The 22764-nt window shown below is 38.0% G+C and overlaps 1 protein-coding gene and 1 pseudogene across 1 annotated transcript; one reads left to right on the top strand and one right to left on the bottom strand.

Moving 5' to 3' along the window:
• The window catches only part of LOC109005374, a 7426-nt pseudogene extending 466 nt beyond the window's left edge, over nt 1–6960 (bottom strand).
• Nucleotides 6961–19758: 12798 nt separating this feature from the next.
• On the top strand, nt 19759–21982 carry LOC108979501 (huntingtin-interacting protein K-like). Its single transcript, XM_018950189.2, has 4 exons — nt 19759–20027; nt 20196–20251; nt 21514–21580; nt 21671–21982. Exons 1-4 carry the CDS (start codon nt 19896–19898, stop codon nt 21749–21751), a joined length of 336 nt encoding a protein of 111 aa, XP_018805734.1. The 5' UTR covers nt 19759–19895; the 3' UTR covers nt 21752–21982.
• The last annotated feature ends 782 nt before the right edge of the window (nt 21983–22764 follow it).

The following is a 22764-nucleotide window of genomic DNA, read 5'->3' as shown; positions in this document are numbered from 1 at the left end:
CGCCACCTCCAATCCCTCCTCCTTTCCCACCTCCAAAACCACCACCTGCACCACCTCCACCTCCTATACCACCACCTTTTCCACCCCCAAAGCCACCACCAGCACCACCTCCAAGGCCTCCACCTCCACCTCCACCAGCACCACCGCCGCCGCCACCACCCAAACCACCTCCTATGCCATCAGAAAATGTATCTTTCTCAATTTTCCGACATTCCGCCAATCCGATCACCAACAAAACCAACATCACACAAAAAACGCCACGGTACTTGGAAAGCTTCCCCATCTTTTGGCGAAATCAATGGAGAGAAATAAATGGGAAGAAAGGGTGTTATAATTGGCAGATAGAGTAGCAGTGCTTTTTATAGTGTAAGGATTCAGGTAAACATTAATGGATGTAGTTGGGGCGTATAGAGTACTGGCTGTTGCGTGCACTGTGGACTGCTAAGCCCTCACTTAGTGAGATTGGCGAAAAATTCAACTCGTGTTGAATAGGAGTAATAAATGGCTGGTGAAGTCATAATGGCAGCCCCTCCTACCAACTAATTTCAAAGTACTACTCTACAGTACTCCACCGTCACTCATTTTCTAAACTTGTCTCTAATCATCAGGCAGTATATATGTTATTTCTCGACTTTAATGAATATGGATTCAGATTTTATAATTTTATTTGAATTTTAGAATTTAGAACGAGAAAAATAGACATTAATGTCTACCTCATTTCATATATCTATATCTCTAATTTTATTATATTTTTAGATCATAAAGAAGCTGTGATCGATCATGATATATTAATTTAGCAAAAAGCATATGATCAAATTTAGATGAGAGTACTTATTATACATCATCTATATACTCTTGTAATTATTAATTGATGTAGGTTTAACATGAACGTACAATTAATTACCTTGAACAAAATATATATTAATTATTTCCTCCTTTCTATTAATTGATGTAGGGACATGCATCATGTATATATAAAAATGACGTCTAGATGTACATAATTTCCCTATTAATTAACGACTATATATATATATATATATATAGCTCTACCTTTATGCGCGTGATGATCTATAGCCACATGATTATAACGATGGCCTTAATCACTCGATTCGGAGTGACATAACCATATATAGCTCACTACAAGAGATTTGATTTTTATAGATGAATTTTTTTAGGAAAAAATCAAATTTCGTCCTTAAAAATACAATTCTAAGATGAAAATTAAATTTCATCTCAAAACATAGATGCGGTTTTATACGCTTTCAAATAGAAAAATATCTGTTCAAACTAGACTTTCTATAACGAAATATAGCTTCTCAAAAAAAAAAAAATAGATCAAATATAAACAAAAGCGTTCGAACAGAATTTTAATGACCGTTCGAATGGTTACATAACTGTTTGAATGATAGTTATGGAGGGAAAATATATACAATTGTGTTGGGGAAAGTTTGACACCATTCGAACAAGATATTTAATCATTTGAACTGAAGTTTTGGTGAGAAGTTATAAATAAATTTGGCGGGGTTGTTGATATAGTGTTCGAACACTCTAATACAAGTTTGAACAGTATTTTAATTCAAGTTCGAATGTTGACATAACTGTTCGAATAATAATTGTGGTGACAACGTATACACAATTGTGTCCGAGGAAAGTTAGATCTCGTTCAAACGCTATATTTAATCATTCGAACTAATTTTTTCGTGGGAACTTATAAATAAATCTAGTGGGGATAGTTGCAACGTAGTTTGAACGATACTTTTATGTTCGAACGGATCTATAAACCATTCGAATACTCATAACATTAGTTCGAATAGTACCGTTTAATTATAAGAATTTATTGAAAGACATTCAAATATTTTAAAAATAAATATTATTTGAATTTATTAGTTATCATTTTCAAAAGATAAAAAATCTACCTATATGGGTTTATTATTATTTATGGTAAATTAAAATATTTCATATTCCTAAGAATTTTATATAATTAATTTAAAAATTAACTAATGAGTTTTATTATGGTAAATAGGAATTTGTAATTAAAAAAAAAAACCTTTTAGGGAGCGTCATTTTTTATATTATCATGAGCGGTAAGTAAAATAAGGAAAATAATTTTGGACAATAAACAAGCTAGCTACATATAACAAATAAAAATGATATAGTAATTAAATCGACAACATTCGATACAACACAAAAAGTTGAATAAAAAATAAAACTACTGTGTAAGATTATTTAGGTCCTCCTGAATGACAGTAATGCGTCGCTCAATCTCTTGCAGTCGAACCATGATAGGTGCAATAATCCTCTCTACGATCCTTTTCATGTTCGGGATCAAAAGTAAGCGATGCTCCTCGAGTAAGGATCATATATCTGTGATAGTAGCCCCTGCAGCTTGACTATCAACACCGGCATCAGTAGAAACTAGATCACACTCCTTGCCACTATCTTGTGCCGCTAGAACATTAATTCGACCCTTCTGCAAGTGGCTCTTGCTCTTGTTAAAGGAGATCTTGTTAAAAGATCCGATCTGTGGTTGCCTCTGCTCTGTCATTAGCACATTAATCCCTAATTGGACTAGGAAGTTAGAGATCATCAATGCATATGGCAAACTACCTCCACTCGAATACCGTGACTCAGATTGGATGCAGAGGAGGAAGTATAAAGGCTGATCAATCGGCTCTCCTCGTGCTATCTGACCTCCAAAAATTATTTGATGCGTTTCTTTTACCAGACTAACATTATGTTCCACAAAACATTAAAAAAACTCAACATTTTATGAATTCAAATTAGTAGACACCGACTCAATTATTCTCTCTAAAATCTCTTGTTCTCTTCAAACTCAACATTCTCCACCTTTCACCCCAAATTATTGATTTTCATAAAATTACCATTAAACAGGTTCTCACTTTGGAACAATGGAAAAAAAATCTCTATTTAACAAGAAATTTTTCTCATCCTTATAATTCGTCGTATTATGATTATCACGATTACCAGTAAGCATGGATAAAAATATTCCTAAAACAAAACAAAAATTTGCGTCATTCGTGTTTCCTTCATTTTGACAAATTATAAGAATTCAACACATTCCCAAAATGGTTCTCGATATGTGGGACTATTATGGACCCGAACATCTTCTCATTCATTTCCCCCTCCAAGAAAGTCTTCAAATTTTTACTTCACAAAATGATTATCCACCAGCATTAAGTCATTGTTTACTACTTCTTTTCTTCCTCAAGACAAAATTAAATTGGATTATGGAATGGGAATATATTATCAAACCTCATCCATCTCTCAAAAACATTATGTTCCTAGCCCAACAAGTCTCTGTCAAATAGTGGAAAAAATACAATTATTATCATGTTTTCAAAAATTATTATAACTCCAAAAGTTCTAGTCCAACAGAGCAGATTTCAGGCACAATTAGTATCTATTACCAACAAGAAAGACTTGAAAAAATTAGTCAAATCAATGTCGCAAGTTTTAGATAGCGATGATGAAAAAGAAGCATAGCCTCCAGCTAGATTATTTCCATTATAACAACTTGCATTATCACCGGTCCATTAGGTCTTTCCTTCTCAACAGGCCTCTCATTCTCAGGATAACTCAACAGCCACTCATTCTCAAGATTACTCACCCTACCATCCAGTACATTTGATAGATTCACAAGACCCATTTATCAGGAATTAGCAAATTATGATCCATAGATTATGTGATTCCAAAATATTACTACTTTCTCAATTAGTCAGGATGACATATAGAAGTAGTTAGATTATTGTCGTTGCCCAAAATTATTATTCGGGAAAATGACAAATGACTTTGTATATACTGTTCTAGTTCACATGTTGATACTGTTCATGTATTATTAGAATTACTATTTTTTACTGTTCTAGTGTCTATATAAATGAGTCCTCAAAGAAATAAGGGCATTCAGAAATTCTCATATGAAGCATCTTCCTTTCTAGCCCAAATCACTCTAGTCCTCCTTACTCCTCACTCTCAAAATCCATCATTTGTAAATCTTCATTTTTTCATGTCTTCTGCTTCCAACTCTTTTGAGAATTAGTGTCCTTGTAAGTATTATGTATTTAATGAAGAAGTTGATTTTATATATCTTTTCTATATTATTTACTTCCTCATGCATATGGTCAGTTATACTGCATGTTTTATCTGCTTTCATGCATATGGCTAGTTATACCGCCTATTATTATCATTAAACTATTATTATTTATTTATTACTTGGGATTTACGTCTTTGGTATCAGAGTCATTGCTGATTATATAATTATATTTTATTATTATATTGTTGTTTCATTTTGCTCTTTAACTTTGAATGATATATTTTATGATGGATTATTATTATGCTCATAGTGTTGGTTCTCGTGATCTATATGATCTAAAATATCTATATTATAATTTAAGGCTTGAATTAGAAAATTTGATGAATAATATAAAAGATCTTAAGAGAAAACATCAATTGATGAGACAAGACTATATACATTAAATGAAAAAATATCACATATATCAAAATAGACAAACAGCAATAGAGGAATGGGAAGCTCATTGCGACTTCCTAAGAAACGAAATTAAGAAACCATTTGAGTATCCTTGCTTTATAAAAATTAAAAAAAAATTAAAAAAAAAAAAAGAGTAAGAAATCACTTATACAGATTTTTACAAAGACAATCCATAGAAAAGAGAATGAAGTATATTGGAAAACTTGTGTTGGTAAGCCATGAGAAAACCGTTGGTTAGCTCATTCATGTTGGAAGGCTTTAAGGGTGGTTCCGGTAGTGTTCTCTCAAATTCTTAATTTACTTATTTATCTTTGGATATAAGAAATCTTTGTTTAAAAACATGTCTCAATGAATTCTTTATTCAAACCTAATAAATCTACTATTAGCATCCTCATAGAACCTGATAACATCAACCAAGAAGATTACAGTATAATAGATATATAAAGAAATCTATAAAATTGGACAAGTCATAATGTTCCAAAATATCAAATATATAAACATTCTAATTTTTCTTCTAAATTTTTATTTCTTACAAATTATACTACTAAAACAGTAGAAAAAATCATTAGTTTAAATAATGATTATGAATCGTTATAACTATTAATAAAAGAAGCTATTAAACATCACAAAGAATATAAATATTCTTTCATACATATTGAACTAGTACAAGTATTTATAAAATACCTCAGTATTACTCTGTTTAATAAATAAAAGACACTATAATTTTCATGATTCATTACTTGGAATGATAGAATCAAGCTTATTCCAAAGTCTAGTTTATTTTAATTATTATCTCAATTATTCTCTTTCACTATAATATTTATACATACATACATATACACACACACACACACACACACACATATATATATATATATTAGTATACTATTATACTCCTATACTACTATACTAGTTATAATATAAATATATATATATACACACACTACTATATATTAGTGTATACTATATATATTAGTATATATATAGTATATAATAATATATAGTATAACTATAGTATTATAATGTGTAGTTATAAAACTATAGTTATATATTAGTATTATTGTACTATAGTATTATAACTACTAGTATATAACAGTAGTTATATACTAGTAGTTATAATCCATGTTTTGAATTTCGTACCGTACCGGTCAATACGGTCGAAATATACCGTTTCTGTGGTATAACCGGTATAGGGAAGCCTGTTGTTTCGTACCGGTCAGAATTTTGACCGTTTCGGCCCGTACTGGCTTATGTTTCGGCACGTACCGGCCAATATTTCGGTCTTTACTTTTCTTTTCTTTTTTTGTTCATTTTTTAACCTCCCAATTCATACCAGACTATTTATAATTTATATATAATTTATTTATATATAGACTATTTTGAAACGGTACTGATATTAAAATATCTCGTTTCAATGTCTCGACCGAAACAATCACGGTTACGGTATTTAAAATATTGGTTATAATACTAGTATAATAGTAGTTATATTACTAGCTGTAGTTATACTACTACAGTTATAATACTAATATATAGTATAATATAGTATATACTAATATACTAATATATTAGTATAATACTATAAAATGCATTAATATATATATATATATATGTATTTGCTCATATTTTACTGTGTGGTATAATTTATATATTAGTGTACAAGTTTAAATAAATTTCAATCGCATTGCACACCCAAACTGACTGCAACATGCTTATTTTAGCAAGATCAATCGTTGCAATGGGTTTGATAACCTTCAAAGTTTTTTAGTGCCAATTATATCGAATACATGAACACAATCACGGCATACTTTTTCATATTTTTTGAAAGAGAAATAATATTTGTAGTCGTAGAGTGTGCCGTACAATTTTTTTTAAAAAAATTAGTAAATACGGAACTTACATTAAAAAAAAAAAATTAATTTTTTACCAATAAACTCTATTATTTTAAAAATAATTGCACGACATTTACCAATTTCCCCACCAGAACCACCGCCTCCTCCAAAGCCACCGCCACCATCTCTTCCTCCTCCAGAACCACCTTTAAAGCCTCATCCACCTCCTTTTCCTCCACCAAACCCTCCTCTAGAACTACCTCCAAAGCTGCCACTGCCGCATCTTCCTCCTCCAAATTACCCTCCTTCAGAACCTCTACCACCTCCTCTTCCTCCCCTAAATCCACCACCACCCCCTCTTCCTCCCCCAAAGCCGCCACCAAGACCTTTTCCTCCTCCAAATCCACCACCACCACCACCTCTTCCTCCTCCAAAACCACCTCCAAAGCCTCCACCACCACCTCTTCCTCCTCCATAGCCTCCACCAGAACCGCCTCCAAAGCCACCTCCTCTACCATCAGAGAACTCATCTTTCTCCAATTTCTGACTTTTTGCAAGGCCTATAACCAACTGCACCAACATCACAACAAACAAATGACCAAGGTAGTAGGAAAGCTTCCCCATCTTCTCCGGAAACCAAATGTACGTAATATAAAAGTATAAGAGCACTCTCAATGGATTCTTCATCCTATTCATTAAAATACATCATTAAAATTTTTTTTTATTTTATTTTACATACTGACTTTTATAATATACCATACATCAGTTTATAATCTATTTTTTTCATATCATTTAAATATTATAATTTTTAATATATTTTCTTCATTTCAAATAAAATAGAAAGTAAAAAGTAGATAAAGAAATAAATAGAATAAAAAGTAGAGATAGAAATGAATTAAATATTTATACAAATGTAAATAGTATTCTATAAATATAGAGATAATATTGTAACAAATTGGATATTAATTATAAAATATATAATTTATTGAATGAATTATATTAAATTATTTCTTTCAAATTTTACAAAAATATAAATTTTACATAATAAGAATGCTTTCTTAAGAAAGGATCGCTTGATGTTAGCAAATGGAGCAAATCGAGTAACGGTGCCTTTTAGAGGAGATCGAACATTCATGCATGCAGTTGATCAGATGAGACTCTGCTTGCTTAGTTTCGCGTGCATGGCTGCTATTGTGGACTAATACTAATTAATTGCTCACTCAAGTGGTGCAAAATTCAACTCTTTTGACTAAGGAATGATGAATAGGTGGCGACCTCATAATGGCATCCACAGCTCCCAACTAATTAGATAATGGGGAAGGTGTGGAAGATCAGTAAGCGGCATCCTTCATGGAATATCAGACAAATCTCTTTATCATCACGTTTGAAACGGAAGCGGATAAAGAGAAAGTTATCGAGGGACGGCCATGGCTCTTTGACAATTCTGAACTAGTTATGAAGAATTTTGATGCGTACACGTGTATGATTTATAAATCATGTTATGATAATAAGATTTTAGTTATATTAGAAAGAAAAATTCTACGTACTCCTCCGCCATCTCATTGTGATGCGGTGAAATTGCTTATAAACTCTTTGAATAATTTTTTTTTTTTAAAATTAAGAGATAATTAAAGAATAATAGAAAGTGTCACATTCACAAAATAAGATAAAAGTGAGAAATCATGAGGGTAATATATCACATTCCTCTAAGATAATATTAGATCGAGTATATTGGATTGAGTCCGATTCATTCCAACGTGTATTTAACTGATCTTCAATCTTAATTACACACGTGTATATATATCCAAACAAAACAAATCATTATTATTGCCTAATTCTTAATTTCTAGTACTAATCACAAAATCTGATTCAATTATAATTATTAAAATTAATTATTTTCTATACAGAGTGTAAGAGGATTTTTCCCACTCTACAAAACCCACTAGATCTCGGCCCAATACCCCGGCCCAAAGGGCCATAGGACCACGCAGGGGGCAATCTACCTAGAAAAGAGTCGAGTAATCAATAGGACAGATCAGTCTGACATCTCACGACCGCAAATAGAACCCAGAGATTTGAACAGAGAACAGCAAGAAATGCGGAGGGTCCTTGATCTATCAACAGCAAACAATCTGCGGCTCACAAGGGATAAACGCAAGGTTCGGAAACCATGCCACATTAATGGTACCACTACCAAGCTACTACACACCACATTTATGGTGTTACTGCAGAGCCACGCCGCATTAAAGAGTCCTCACAATAGAAACAACAGTAGAGGCACAAACTTTGTGGAGACAAAGACGATCTACACCTCTTCCAACCCATGGTATAAATAACAAGCTCCAGGTACGAGAAAACTCTCTGATCCCTAAAACTCTTTCATTTATTTACAAACTTTCAAGAATATTTACTAACTTTGGCATCAAAGACTCCCCGATCCCAATGCCGCCCTCTCCTAGTTACCATCTCTCCCATCTTTTGCAAGCCCATTTCAGAAGACCTGAGTTGTTGTGTAAACGAGGTGTATCCTGCAAAGGGTGCTTGCGCCTTGCCGTTAACTCCAGATTGCATGGAGGTCATGAGCAAAGTTCGATATGAGCAGGAGCTCCAGAAAGCAGAACCAATCGGGCCATTGGAGCTTATCATTCTCAACTCAGACCGACCAGAAATCATGGCAAGGATTAGCAGCGAAATGACAACTGAAGCTCAGAGTGCCATGACACAACTTCTCGCTAAGTACCACGATGTGTTTGCTTGGAGCCATGAGGATATGCCTAGAATAGCGCCCGAAGTCATATAGCACGACCTTAGTGTAGACCCAAAGGCTAAAGGGGTGAGGCAGAAGCGTCGAAGCATCAATACAGAAAAGAACGTTGCCATAACAGAGGAATTGGACCGTCTGCTAAGCGCAGGATTCATCCAAGAAGCCCATTATCCGGAATGGCTATCCAATTTGTTGCTTATAAAGAAGCCAAGCGGTAAATAGAGAATGTGTGTCGACTTCTCCAACCTCGATAAAGCCTTCTCGAAAGATAGTTTCCTGCTTCCTCGCATCTACTTGATTGTCAACTCCACAACGGGTCATTGTATGCTAAGCTTTATGGATGTCTATTCTGGATATAACCAAATTCGTATGAACCCCGAGGACAAAGAGAAAACTTCTTTGATCACTAACCAAGGCTTATACTGTTACACAACAATACCTTTAGGGCTTAAGAACGTGGGTGCCACCTACTATAGGTTGGTCAATCGTATGTTCAAGGACCAAATAGGAAGGAACATGGAAGTCTACGTGGACGACTTGCTGGTGAAGAGTGGAACCCTAGAACAGCACCTGAACGACTTAAGGGAGGCTTTCACGATATTACAACAGTATCAAATGAAGCTGAACCCGGCAAAATGCGATTTTGGTGCCAATTCGAGAAAGTTCTTAGGATTCATGGTGTTCGAATGCGAAATCAAATCCAACCCCGAGAAGGTGGAGGCCATCCTCAACATGGCCCCACCTTAAAACATAAACAAAATACAAAGGCTGGCTAGACGAATAGCCTTGGACTAAGCGCGGAAGTGCCAAAAATACGCCAAGATGCCCTATTGCTCGCTGGAGGAATTGACAATGATCAGGTCACCTTGGCCTTTTGCCCAATAGGGAATCGACTTGGTAGGCCCAGTTCTCCTAGGCAAAGGAGGAGTCAAGTTTGTAGTGATGGCTGGAGACTACTTCACCAAGTGGGTCGAAGCTGAGGCCTTAGCAACCATCACAACGAACAACATCACGCGGTTTCTATGGAGGTTGGTAGTTTGCAGGTTTGGCATCCCGCGCACCATCATATCGGATAACGGGAGGCAATTCAATTCTGATCACTACCGCAATTGGTGTCGGAATTGGGGGTCGAGTTCTAGTACTCATCCACGGGACATCCCCAGTCTAATGGGTAAGTTGAGGCGACCAATAAAACGTTGATGAGAATGCTCAAGAAGTGGCTCGATGACAGAAATGGGGAGTGGGCAGAAGAACTCCCCGCCATCCTGTGGGCCTACCATGTCACGGTGAAAACTCTGACTGGGGAAACCCCTTTTACTCTCACATACGGCCACGAGGCGATGCCACCCATAGAAATCAGAATTCTCACCTACAAAGTTCAGCACTTCGAACAAGAATCTAACGATAGGAGGCTAGAACAACATCTAGAACTATTAGAAGAAGTCTGACTAAAAGCTGAAGTAACAATCGAGACCAATAAAAGAAGAACCGAGAGATGCTTCAACAAGCGCGTGAGTCTGAGAACTTAAGTGGTCTTCGCCATAAACCGCCTGGGCTCTTACCGCCTCAAAGACTCCCAAGAAAATGAACTGCCACACCCCTGGAATGCAGAGCATCTGCGAAAATATTATTGCTAAGACGATTTATTGTCATGAATTTATATATTTTCGTGCACCTGTTATGGGCCCTAATAAAAGAAGGTTAGTATTTCAATGGCTAATTTCAAGAACATAACATAACCCATCAAGCGAACTCCCTTCTAACCAAATCAACAATCTCCATCAGCAAAGTCGACTAAACGGGAGCTCCATCAACAACTTACCACCCCACGAGGCAAAAAGGAAAAAGGTAGGCCTAAAAGGTTGTCTTATCCCTCTTTTAGAAGAGTATGGATCGGTCATTGGCCACCCAAAGACAAAAACTTACCATCCTCGTTAAGTGTCAACAGGTTGGAGCTGATCTAGGATACCGTAGGGAAATGTAGGCCTAAAGATTGCCTTGTCCCTCCTACAATGGAGACCGGGATCAGCCTCACAACTCCCCGAATGAATTACCTCGTCCTCTACTGCAATGAAGTGTGAGATCAGCACCAGCCTGATCCAAACTTACCCTTCCCTATGATGTCAATAGGCGAGAACGGGTCCAGAACAAACTGTCAGAACTACCTACCTCCCCACGAAGGATGATAGGTGAGCAGGTGGCTCAACCTCCTCGTCCAAGAGAGCGGGACCAACCTCTATGGTGTCTCAAATAACTTACCCCGACCCTCATCACAGCGAAGGAGCGGATCAGTCACATCATTGTCCAAATTACATCCCCGTGGGGCAACAGAGGTTGCCTTATCCTTCTTGCGGCGGAGTGTGGGTCACTCCTCAAGGAAAAAGCTCTTACCTTCCTCTTAAGCGTCAATGAGCGGGAGTGGGTTCAGTAACAGACTTTCCAAACGATTTACCTCCCTACGGGATATCATATGGAAAGGTAGGCCTAAAGGTTGCCTTATTCCTCCCACAGTGGAGAGCGAGATCAGCCTTGCGGTTACTCAAATAACTTACTCCGACTCTAGCTACAACGAAGTGTGGGATCAGCTCCAGCTTGAACCAAACTTACTCTTTCCTGCAGTGTCAACAAGCGAGAGCGAGTCCAGAACAAACTCTTTGAACAACATACCTCCCACGGGGAACAAAGGGATGAGATGAGCCAAAGGTCGTCTTGTTCCTCTCGCGAAGGAGAGTGGGTTCAGTCCCGAAACTACCCAAATACTTTCCTCGACCCAACCGGGGTGAAGGAGTGGATCAACTACATTGCTGTCCGAATTACCTCCCCAGGGGAGAAAAAACGATTTGGCATGAGGCATTTTGACATCTCCCAGATGGAGAGCAGGCCGAGTCTATGGATTGCCAGAATAATGAAGCGAAAGGTATGGACATCATCAAAGCGGACGTTAGCAACACAGAACATCAACACGCACATCATGAACAAGCACTATGCGGCATAGACAGGGGAAGCCAGGTTTGCGACATTAGTTTATGTGGCCAAAAGTGAAATAATGATAACATTCTTGTTTCCTGAATAGGACAAATCTATGATAATGGAGAAAGGCAGGTACAATTTCAAACTTTCCAGGCTATTTACCTCCCCGAGAGCCGAGGAGGCAAGTCAGGCCCAATACCAACTTGACTCCCTATGGCGGAAAGCAGGATCAGCCCCACGACTACTTGAAGAACAAATCTATGCCAATGGAAAAAGGTGGTTACAATTTCAAACTGCCCAGACTATTTACCTCCCCATGGGCTGAAGAGACAAGTTGGGCCCAAGGCCGACTTGACTCCCAGCGGCGGAGAGCAGGTTCAACCCCACAACTTCCGAAGAACAAATCTATGCTAAAGGATAATGTGAAGAGCACCCGACCCATTAAACAAAATCGTTAAGGCCCCGGGAAAATGGCTATATGGACCGACAAAGAGGGCACGAACAAGAAGACCGCCGGCTGGCAGGGTCGTCAAATATGAGCCGAGCACTAGTGGGATGGGCTGCAAAAACTATGTGGCAAATCCTCACAGCCAAACCCCCCCCCCCCAAAAGCCGGCCAACAAAAAAAAAAAAGAAAAGAGAACAACGAAAAAGAGATGCAAATATAGTCAACAAAAGGTAATATTATTAATTGTTGAAAGTTACAACATAAAGTCGCAGAGTTACAAGAAACAAGTTACAACAAAAAGCCGTAGAGATATAAGGAACAACTTATAACATAAAGCCGCTGACCTACAAGGAACAAGTTACAACATAAAGCTGCAAAGCTACAAGGGACAGGTTACAACGTAAAGTCACAAGGGTACAAGGAACAAGTTACTACGAAGGCGACTCGTCACCATCGAGCTCGATCAAATAAAGTTCCATGAAAGTGGCAGACAAATATCTCCACCATTACGACGTGTCGATAACGCCCGAGGTTACCTCTAAAAAAATCAACAAGGATGTAGTGAGGCAACTAATTGACCTGTATGGTGATAGTCGTCGTCCTGGAGCTGCCCAAAACCACCTACTGACTATGGAAAGGTATGAGAAACTGTTGGAGGAGGCGAAGACAACGGATAGGAATGGCTTTGAAGACAACCCTCATAAGGAAAAGAGCGAGAATGAGTGAGTTCCATGAGCAAAAGGGTGAGAATAAGCAAAGCCCCATAAGCAAAAGGGCGAGAACGAGAAGGGGGAGTGTAAGGACAACAACAGCAGAGAAATGGCAAGGAGATTTGCCAAGAAAAGGCCTCAAAGCCTTGGGACAACAACAACATTGAAGAGCAAGAAGATCTGCCCAAAAAAGTCCACCCTCAATGGGCAGGATCGTTCCCTGCAGGGTCATCACCAAGGCCGCACGGAACTAGACCCTTCCTAAGGAGAGCACCCTGCTTCAGAGACTCCTAATGTGGAGGAAAATCCCCCACGCTCATGACCCTGAGGTTGCACTGGGGATTCTAAAGAATGTGAGTCTTCATCCGCTTTAAGTCGTCATTATAGCCAAAGCGCCATGCATCTTCGCGAATACCACGGATAGGGGTGTAACCGGTCCGGTCCGGTCTGGTTTTGGATAAAATCTAAGACCGAACCAGTATGTACCGGTTTTGTATTTTTCAAAACCGATTACGCACCGGTTACCCTCCTAAACTGGTACTTCCGGTTTTACCAGTTTTCGGTCCGGTTTTCCGGTTTTTTTTAAATATAAGTTTCACAATTTGTCATTAAAAATTTGTTTATAAAAAAAAAAAAAAACTGATTTAAAAAAACTGTTTTATACTTTTATTAATATATTAGACTATATAATAGTATTAATATTAGACTATTGGTATAGTTATAAGTTATATATTAGTATTAGTTATAAACTTTTAGTGATTTAGTATTAATATTTTATGTAATAATTGATAAATTATAAGAAGAAATTATTTCATATATGAATATATATATAATTATATATATTATATATAAAAATTTCACATAAAAATTTATAATTATACATTATATATAAAACTTATATATATTAATATTTAATATGTATAAAATATTTTGTATAAAACTTATATATAAAAATATTATTATTATTTTTTTAATCAACCGGTCTGGTCCGGTCCAAAAAATTCCAGAACCGGAACCGGAACCGGACCAGAACTGGTCGGTTTTTACATTTTAAAAATCGGTTCCGGACCGGACTAGTTCAAAACCGGTTCGGTTCGGTCCGGTCCGGACCAGTTTTCCGGTTTGAGTTTACACCCCTAACCACGGACATAAGACAACTCCTCTCGTAGGCTACGGATAGTAGCCTCACGAGCTCCTAGAACCAGCTCGGCTTCTTCCAGGGCAACCTCAGCTTCTCTCTTCTGCTTCCTTTCCTCCTCCAAGGCTTTCATCTTCTTCGCCAGAGACTCGTTGACATCTTCGACCTGCTTCGTCAGCCACTTATTCGTTCGACTGTCAGAGTCCTGCTATTGGCACAACTTCTGGTTGTCGGCCTGCAGCTGCTCAAGCTCCAACTGACATTTGTCCAAGGACTGCTTAGGGGTGGCAATATGTGACACGACCCGTTAACCCAACACGAACACGACACGATAAAAGCGGGTTAGGGTTTAGTCTTAACGGGTTCGGGTCAAAACGGGTTGACCCGTTAAGACACGATACCTTAACGGGTCAACCCGTTATAATCCGTTATGACCCGTTATGACCCGTTAAGAAAGTTAAAATTACCCTTATACCCTTTACCCTTATAAGCTAAAGGCTATAACTAAAAGTATAAAAACTAATTAAAAAAAAAAACCCTAACTCAATCAGCCCGATTCAGCCGCCCCCCCTGTTTCGTGTTTCGTCGTTCTTCCTTCTTCAGAAACGCTATCCGAAGGTCGAACTCCTCGGCTCCTTGCGACGACGACGCCGCCCTCCAGGCTCGCCGCTCCACTCATCTTCACGGTGACGTCGCGTCGCCTCCACTCCAGTTTGCTTCAGTCTTCGCGCCTCACGGTGACGCCGCCCCCTTCTAGTTTCACGGTGACGCCGAGTCGCCCACAAAGATTTAAACCACGGATTCGCATTTGCCGCCGCCAGCGCCCTGTTGCCCACGCCCGTCACCCACGCCGCGCCTTCCACTGTAAGAAAATGTGATTTTCGAGTTGTTAAATGTGTTGTACAAACTTTCTATAGTTTTTCTCGGCATCCAAACAGGGGTAACCCGTAACACCCATGATTCCAGTTGTTCTATAGCTTTTCTCGGCATCCAAACAGGCCCGTAACACCCATGATGTCGGGATTGAATTTTTTATGCTTCTTCTGTATGTAAAATTGTAATGTTCTTCTGTATGTAATTGTATTTGGGATTAAGCGCAGATCATGAATAATTATTTCACTGGCCGGTTTAATTTGAGGGAAATGTTGATTTAATTATTTCACTGGCCAGTTTAAAAGAGAGAAGGAAGTTAAAGAACTCATTTGAGGGAAAGGTTGATTTTTTTTAGAACAGTTTGGTCTCTATTATTTCACTGGCCGGTTTAATTTGAAAGTGCCAAAGATCTTGAAACAATTGAAAAAAAAAACCAAGTCATAAGTACGCAAAAAATAAAAAAATTTGAGTTATCATGAGTTAGTCATGATGAGCAGTCAATATAACCAGTCATCAGGAGATAAACTAGCTAGTAATCCTGTTTTAAATATCGAAGATTGATTGTATTAGCATCTTTCAGCTTTGTTGTGGTTTGTTGAGATGGCAAAGAATTCTTTCTAACAAGAATAAATTATTAAATTATCAAATAATCTTTTTTGTTTAATAATGATATATTATATTGTTGTTTCATATCACATATTGGCTTGAAAATATTTTTATTTGTTTTTTGTATACAGGAATTTGATACATTTAGACCTGATGAACTTTCTGGCTATATGAAAAAAAGTCAATTGGATCTTTACTTGGATGAACCTAGGGCAGAAAGAAATGCAAAGATTGATATTCTTTCCTTTTGGAAAGGAAATGAATTTCGTTATCCTGATCTTGCTCGTATGGCTCGTGACATTTTGAGTGTTCCAGTTTCTACAGTTGCATCTGAATCTACTTTTAGTGTTGGTGGTCGTATCATTTATCAGTTTAGAAGTGCACTAAAAGCAGATATTGTTGAAGCATTAGTTTGCACTAGAGATTGGTTATATGGTGAGGAGCAAGGTAATATTATAGTATTTTATTAAATAAATTACTGTAATTTTTCAATAATATAAAACTTTACTGATGTCTTTTTTTAATAGAAATACAAGAAGAAGTTAAATTGGACGAGTTAACTGAAAATGTAATGGAGTTGGAGAACAACAAGGGCAAGGGCTTGGAGGACGCTCCACCTCATTCTTCATCTTCTAGATTTGTTTAGATTTGTGTTTTTAATTTTTATTATATTTGGGATTGTAATATTAATATATTTACTATGTGTGTTTTGTTTATCGTATTTGAGATGTAATTTTAATATATTGTTACAATGTGTGTGGATATTTGTTTGGATTGTAATTTTAGTCTTTAGATTTGTAGTTTTTTTTTTTAGATATTATTTATATTTAAAATTTATAATGGGATAAAACGGGTCGTGTCGGATCGTGTCATATCGTGTCAGTTCAATCCATTAATGTAAACGGGTTGAAACGGGCCAGATCGTGTCGTGTCAATTTATTTCCTAATGTGTCATAACGGGTCGTGTCGTGTCAACCAGTTATCAAACCGTGTCGTGTTCGTATTTATAATTTTGACACGAAACCCTTAACGGGTCGTGTTCGTGTTGACCCATTAACTGTAATGTATATACTCTGACACGACACGAACACGACCCGTTAACACGATTTGACACCCCTAGGACTGCTACAATGTCTCCCTCGCCTCGGAAGCAAGTGAGGCCTCAATGCGAAGCTCACCGACTTCACCCTAGGCCATTATCAAGTCGGCAAGGGCCTCATTGGCTTCTTCTTTCTGCTTTCGCTCCTTAGCCGCACAATCCAAGGCCAACTGTGCAAGCAAACAAAAAACCTGGTCCTCTTTCCTCACCTCTTCTTGGTCGTCCACGATGAAGGCTGTCGGGAGCTCCAATCCCTATCACAAAATTCAAAGTCAAGACCAAGAAAAGAAATAAACGAAGAATCTAAGGAGTCAGTAAGTTAAAATCTTACCCCTGTGAATAGCCTCTGGAGTCTATCCTCCATCTCATGGACTCGATCGGCATGGCCGGGCAAAGCGGTCGTCCGAAGGCTGGCCAAAACTTCCTCGACGACCTCATCGCCTTTCCCCTTGTTGGGAATTCTGGGTACCATCGCCTCATCGGCCATAACAGCAGTCTCCGCCACTTCGTCATCATCAGAGGAAATGACCTCAATGACAAGAGTAGCCCTAACAGCAACATCTTGGACCGACAGTGCGACACGATGAGGATTCACTATTGTTTCCATCTTCTTGGGCGCTCTTGGTTCGGGCCGAATCAAGAGCGCCAAAATGGACGGGCCCCCTGGAGGGATGGGGACATTGCCAAAATCAGACCAAGTGGGCGATATCCTTCTGGGCTTCTTCCCTTTCCCCTCTACCGGCAAGCTAGGGGAATGGCTGCGGGCAGGCAACGTGATAGGGTTTATGGGGAAACCTAGGTTAGAACGGAAGTTGGCCAGGGGGGCCAGATATTGGGAAGGTTGTCCTCAGTCACTAGAGCCTCCGAAGAAACGTCGTCCGGATGCACCTTCACCCAAGCACGAACGACTCTGAGCCTAAGTGCCACCTATGGGGTTGGTTTTGGGCAGCAGCCGTGTCTCCACCAACTGTACCAAATATTGCAAATACGAGAAACCGACGGTTAAAGGCCTGCTTGACCAGGTACTCACATCCATCGCCCGACAAGAAGAAGAATCGACGGTTGTACTCCTTCACAACAATATGTTGTGCCTCCAACCGAACCAATTCTTGGACCGACTGGAAGTTGTGATAGGTGCCGACCCTTCTGCACAATATTGTGAGTGATGAAGAACTCGCGAGCTGTGAGGTCCAAGAAGTCTGCCTCGGCCTCCTTCAACACGCAGTGCCAGATGACGCAGCACAAAACAAGAATCCTCCACGCACTTGAGGAAGTTGAGCAGGTGCCAACTCGAAGGAGTCCAAAACTTCTCGCACAAGCAGCAAAATGGCAGCCTAAGGCCGCAAGAAAATATGGTGGAGTACCTTCAGTGGGGGAGGGCACCACAAACTACACTTTCAAAGGGACCTTGTAAGTCACCTTAAACTCCTCCAGTTCGATAGTAGTATCACCGATCGCCACAAAAATCCGGCGAATTCATTCAGGGTGGAGCCACCTTGGCCAACGGTAGCCTCAGCACCACCAGAGGACCCGACTTGTCTAGAAGGGCATGAAGATTTCTTCAAAGCCATGATAGATCGAAAGAAAGGTGAAGAACTTTCGGGAGAAAATCAAAGGAAAACAAAGGAACAGAGAATTCAAGTAGTGAACAAGGAATGCGGGAAACAAAGTAAAAGGCAAAATGAGTATAATGAATTTCCACAAGGGAGGAAGGGTCCATATATAGACGAGGTTGATGTTTAAACTCTCGAGGCAGCATAACTCCACTTGTCCCCCAAAGTACCAGAATCCCTCGATTATCGTAACTTCTGCAGAGCATATATATTGATACGAAGTGCAAAATAAATGGCTGCTTAACACAAAGTCATGACGCAAGAACTGAAGGGATGTCATTCAATGTGAAACGTAACTGACACAATACAGCCACATGAGTGGGAGGCTAACTGTTGCTCGACTCACAGCAAAGAAGGTCAGGTAGTCTTGCAGAGCAAAAGTTAAGGGAATGAAGGAAGAATTCCCCTTAGACTTGTCTGAGAGGAATTGACGGGATAATTGTAAGGAAATCTTCTCTACTCCACAAAGCCCACTGGGCCTCGCCCAAGGGGTCACAAGGACCGCGCTGGGGGCAAAGCATCTACCTAGAAAATAGTCAAGTAATCAATTAGATAGATCAGCCTAACATCCCACGGTTGTGGTCAGAACCCAGAGATTTGCATAGAACACAACGGGAAATGCAGAGAGCCCTCGATCTATCAACAACAGACCATCTATAGCTCATAAGGGATAAACGCAAGGCCAAGAAACTACACTGTATTAATGGCGCCACTATCGAACTACACGCCATATTTATGGTGTCGCCGCAGAGCCACGCCGTTAGCATATATGAATCGAGTGTGTGTGGTGCAGATTGTTAAGACAATTGGCAACATTTTAGAAGTGGATATCCCGGATGATGGGATAGGGTGGAGAAAGTTCCTGCACTTATGGTGCGGACGCTTATATACCGCATATATAGTGAAAAAGTCTTACCGATTTGCACCCCACAGACACAATTCCTCTATTAAATTTTAATATTATTATTATTATTTAAAAAATTAAAAAATTATAATAATAAAATGATATATTCTTGTATCTAGAACTTAAGCGAATAAAAAATAGAAAAATAATATTAAATATAATTATAGAGTATATAAACATCATTCAGTTATTTTGTAAAATAGTAAAATTTATTATTAAAAAAATAATTTTTTCATATAAATATCTAATTTATTTTTCTTTTTTAAATAATTATATCTACTACAACTATCATTTCTCACGTGGTAGAATAATACCGAAAACTTGACTTCCTTCTACGGGCTCCTCAGTCGTCCATACTCCACAGCAGAGCTAGTAGAGTTAGGGTTATAGATTCTCGCATTTTGTTTTTGCAAAGAAAGCCATCGATCAAAACAATGGAGGGAGCAGACGACGGAGGCATTGAGAGAGTGGTGGATTCCAAGGACTTGCAGCAACAGAGCAAAGCCTTCGACAAGCTCACCGACCGCGTCGAAGATCGCCAGCTCGATTCCACTCGTGTGCAAGAGGTTCGATCCTCTCTATCTCTCTTAATTCTCTGTTTGGATGCTAATAAAACGCAGGAAAATAAAAGAATTTGAGACGCACTCACTGCATTTCAAAAAATGGAAAAGATTTAGTGTTCATTGTGATTGTGTGTTTACTTTTCCTCACGGTTTTGTTGGATGACGTGTCAGGCGATGGCGTCGATCGCTACATCAGCAGAAGCGGATTGGAAAGCTACAAAAATGAGGTAAGTACGGATTCTATGATTTTGAATTTTTGCTTTTGATTTCGCGAGCTAAGAGATTGATCAATTCATGAAGTCACGTTTTATAGTCGTTAAGTATATATTGTAGTTAATAGTTGAACTAGTATAAATATTTCTCTGATTTTTTCTCTTTTGAATGTGGAAAATCAGTGTGGCTTTTACTCATTCTCAACAAGCTCTGAACGGTATTTGTCATAGTAAAATGGTGCTTTCTGAAGAGCTAAAACTATTTTTAAAACGGAATTAAACTAAATTTTAATGATTATTTTATGTCCTTTTTTAATCCGTCGGAAATATTGGTTGCTGGAGTTTGATACCTGATGTCTTTTGTCTTTATATTGTGATTAATGTAACCTGGTTCTGTGGTTTTCTTGTTACTTGTGTGTGTATGTATTTGACTGCAATAGTGGACTTTTTTGGTTAACTACGTTTATGGAGGTTTTTTCTGTTGAATGCGTTGGAATCTTTGCTTTGCCTTGCGTATTCATTTTCATGCATACTGTGCAAGTATGCATTCTGTCTTACTTTTCCTTTGAAAGATTACATGTTTGTGTCTCTAAAATACATAAAACAGGTCCCCATCATAGCAAGGCCGTGGCATTCTTTTTTTTTTTTTTAACAGTAAACAAAGTTTTATTGATCATAAGAATAGGCAAGAGCCCAAGTACAAGGGACATATACAAGAGCATCACCTGTGCGTGCTCAAGGTCGTGGCATTCTTGATGTTGCTTTAGCTTCACATGCTTCAATTATAATGGTACTATTTATATTTTAATAATAAATTTTCTTATTGAAAAAACTTATAAAAAAAATTCTTATTGAAAAAAGTGGAGAAAAACTTTAATAAAAGGTCTTATATTGTTAAACATCTTATAGGCAAATAGGAATTCTTACAGGTTGTAATTCAATTCAGACTATTTTGAACTATAACACTATCAGAGTCGTTTGGTGCATGTGGTCTTGACAGGTGGAAGTTAAATTTACTAAACGCACCGCCATGCTATTATAGCCATGATAGTAGTAATGACCAGAATCTCAGGCTTATTGGCAACATAACTGTATTAGCTACTATTAATTTCTTAACTAGTAACTACATGATGCAGCTCAAATCAACAAATTCTTTTTTTTTTTTTCTTTGAGTTTACTTGTTGGGGATAATTTCACCCTATACTACTATATTTCTGCATTTCTGTGTTGTTATTCTCACTGTATTTCAATCAAAGATGATTTTTTCTTTCATGCAGAGAGAAAGAACTGGCTGCTGTTAAGATCAGGGCAGCTGATGTTGACATAATCGCAAATGAACTCGAGGTTTGTTGCCTCGTATTTTTTCGCTTGCACTTTAGCGTATATCCCTTTTGCTGCCAAAGGCTTATGTTTTTTGGTCAACATTGGGAACAGTTGGACCCAAAGGTGGCTGAGAGAACCTTACGGGAGCACAAAGGTGACGCTGTTGCTGCCATCCGACATTTGCTTAGGTAGAAAAGGCATTGGAGTTATTGAAATAGGAATGATGACCTTAACTAAGAAAAGTAATATGAACGATGAGGACTTGCAGCTATACTATCTTGTCTTCATGACAAACATGTTTGCTTCTGAAATATGCATTTGGCACCATGTGAATTGACTCTTGAGTAGTTAGGATGCTGATGAATGCTTTTCAGTCAATTAATACCAGAATAACTCAATAGTCATCGTTCCAGGTTGCTTTGATGCGTACGGTGCACCCCTAGATTTTGGAATTCAAATCGATTTTTAGCCCATAGGTTTAGGAAAATGCCAAACATGTTACAAGTTTTGCTACAAAAATCTTATAAACTGAGTTTGCAGTTTATGTAATTGGTGCCAAAGCACTCATAGTTTTGACTTGCATTTTGATCTTAACGTTTGATTTTTGATACATCGATTTGTACTCGTAATTTTAAGCTTTTGGTGCAAAAAACCGGCGGAAATATGACCAACGATACTAACATTACAATTTACACCAAGCAAGCCAAGGTGAATGGAAAGCTTCTACATCTTTCCCTAAACCAAAAACTAGGCATGATTTTCTTTTCTTTTTTTATTTCTCTTACCAAATGTGTTATATATGATTGATGAATAAAAGATGTAAGAATGATGAGCAGAACGACAAAATACACGTGTTAATCAGATTGACTCCATTAATGATAGAGATGCAAGTAATTAATAAGAGTTTACTTTTCTCTGTATTTATTAATTGGGAATCGGATAGTTAGTAAAAGAAAGAAAGTATGCATAAAACAAGCAGGAAAATAGAGAATCACAAGAGTTAAAACATATTCATTCATACAAATGAAGAAAGGCTAGTGCCAGTGCTAGTGCTAGGTCTCTCGAAAGTAGAGCTTGGATTTTCTCTTGTACAAATTTTGTTTTTAAGTGACTTCTTATATTTTCATTCCCCCATCTAAAACATTGGGTGTGACGTGATACCCAGCACAGAGCATATTGAAAATACTAGAGCATATTGAAAATAC

The sequence above is a fragment of the Juglans regia genome, chromosome 7 (genome assembly GCF_001411555.2).
Source record: "Juglans regia cultivar Chandler chromosome 7, Walnut 2.0, whole genome shotgun sequence".
NCBI lineage: Eukaryota > Viridiplantae > Streptophyta > Magnoliopsida > Fagales > Juglandaceae > Juglans > Juglans regia.
The sequence above is the reverse complement of the archived record's forward strand: the minus strand, read 5'-3'. Positions and strand labels throughout refer to the sequence as shown.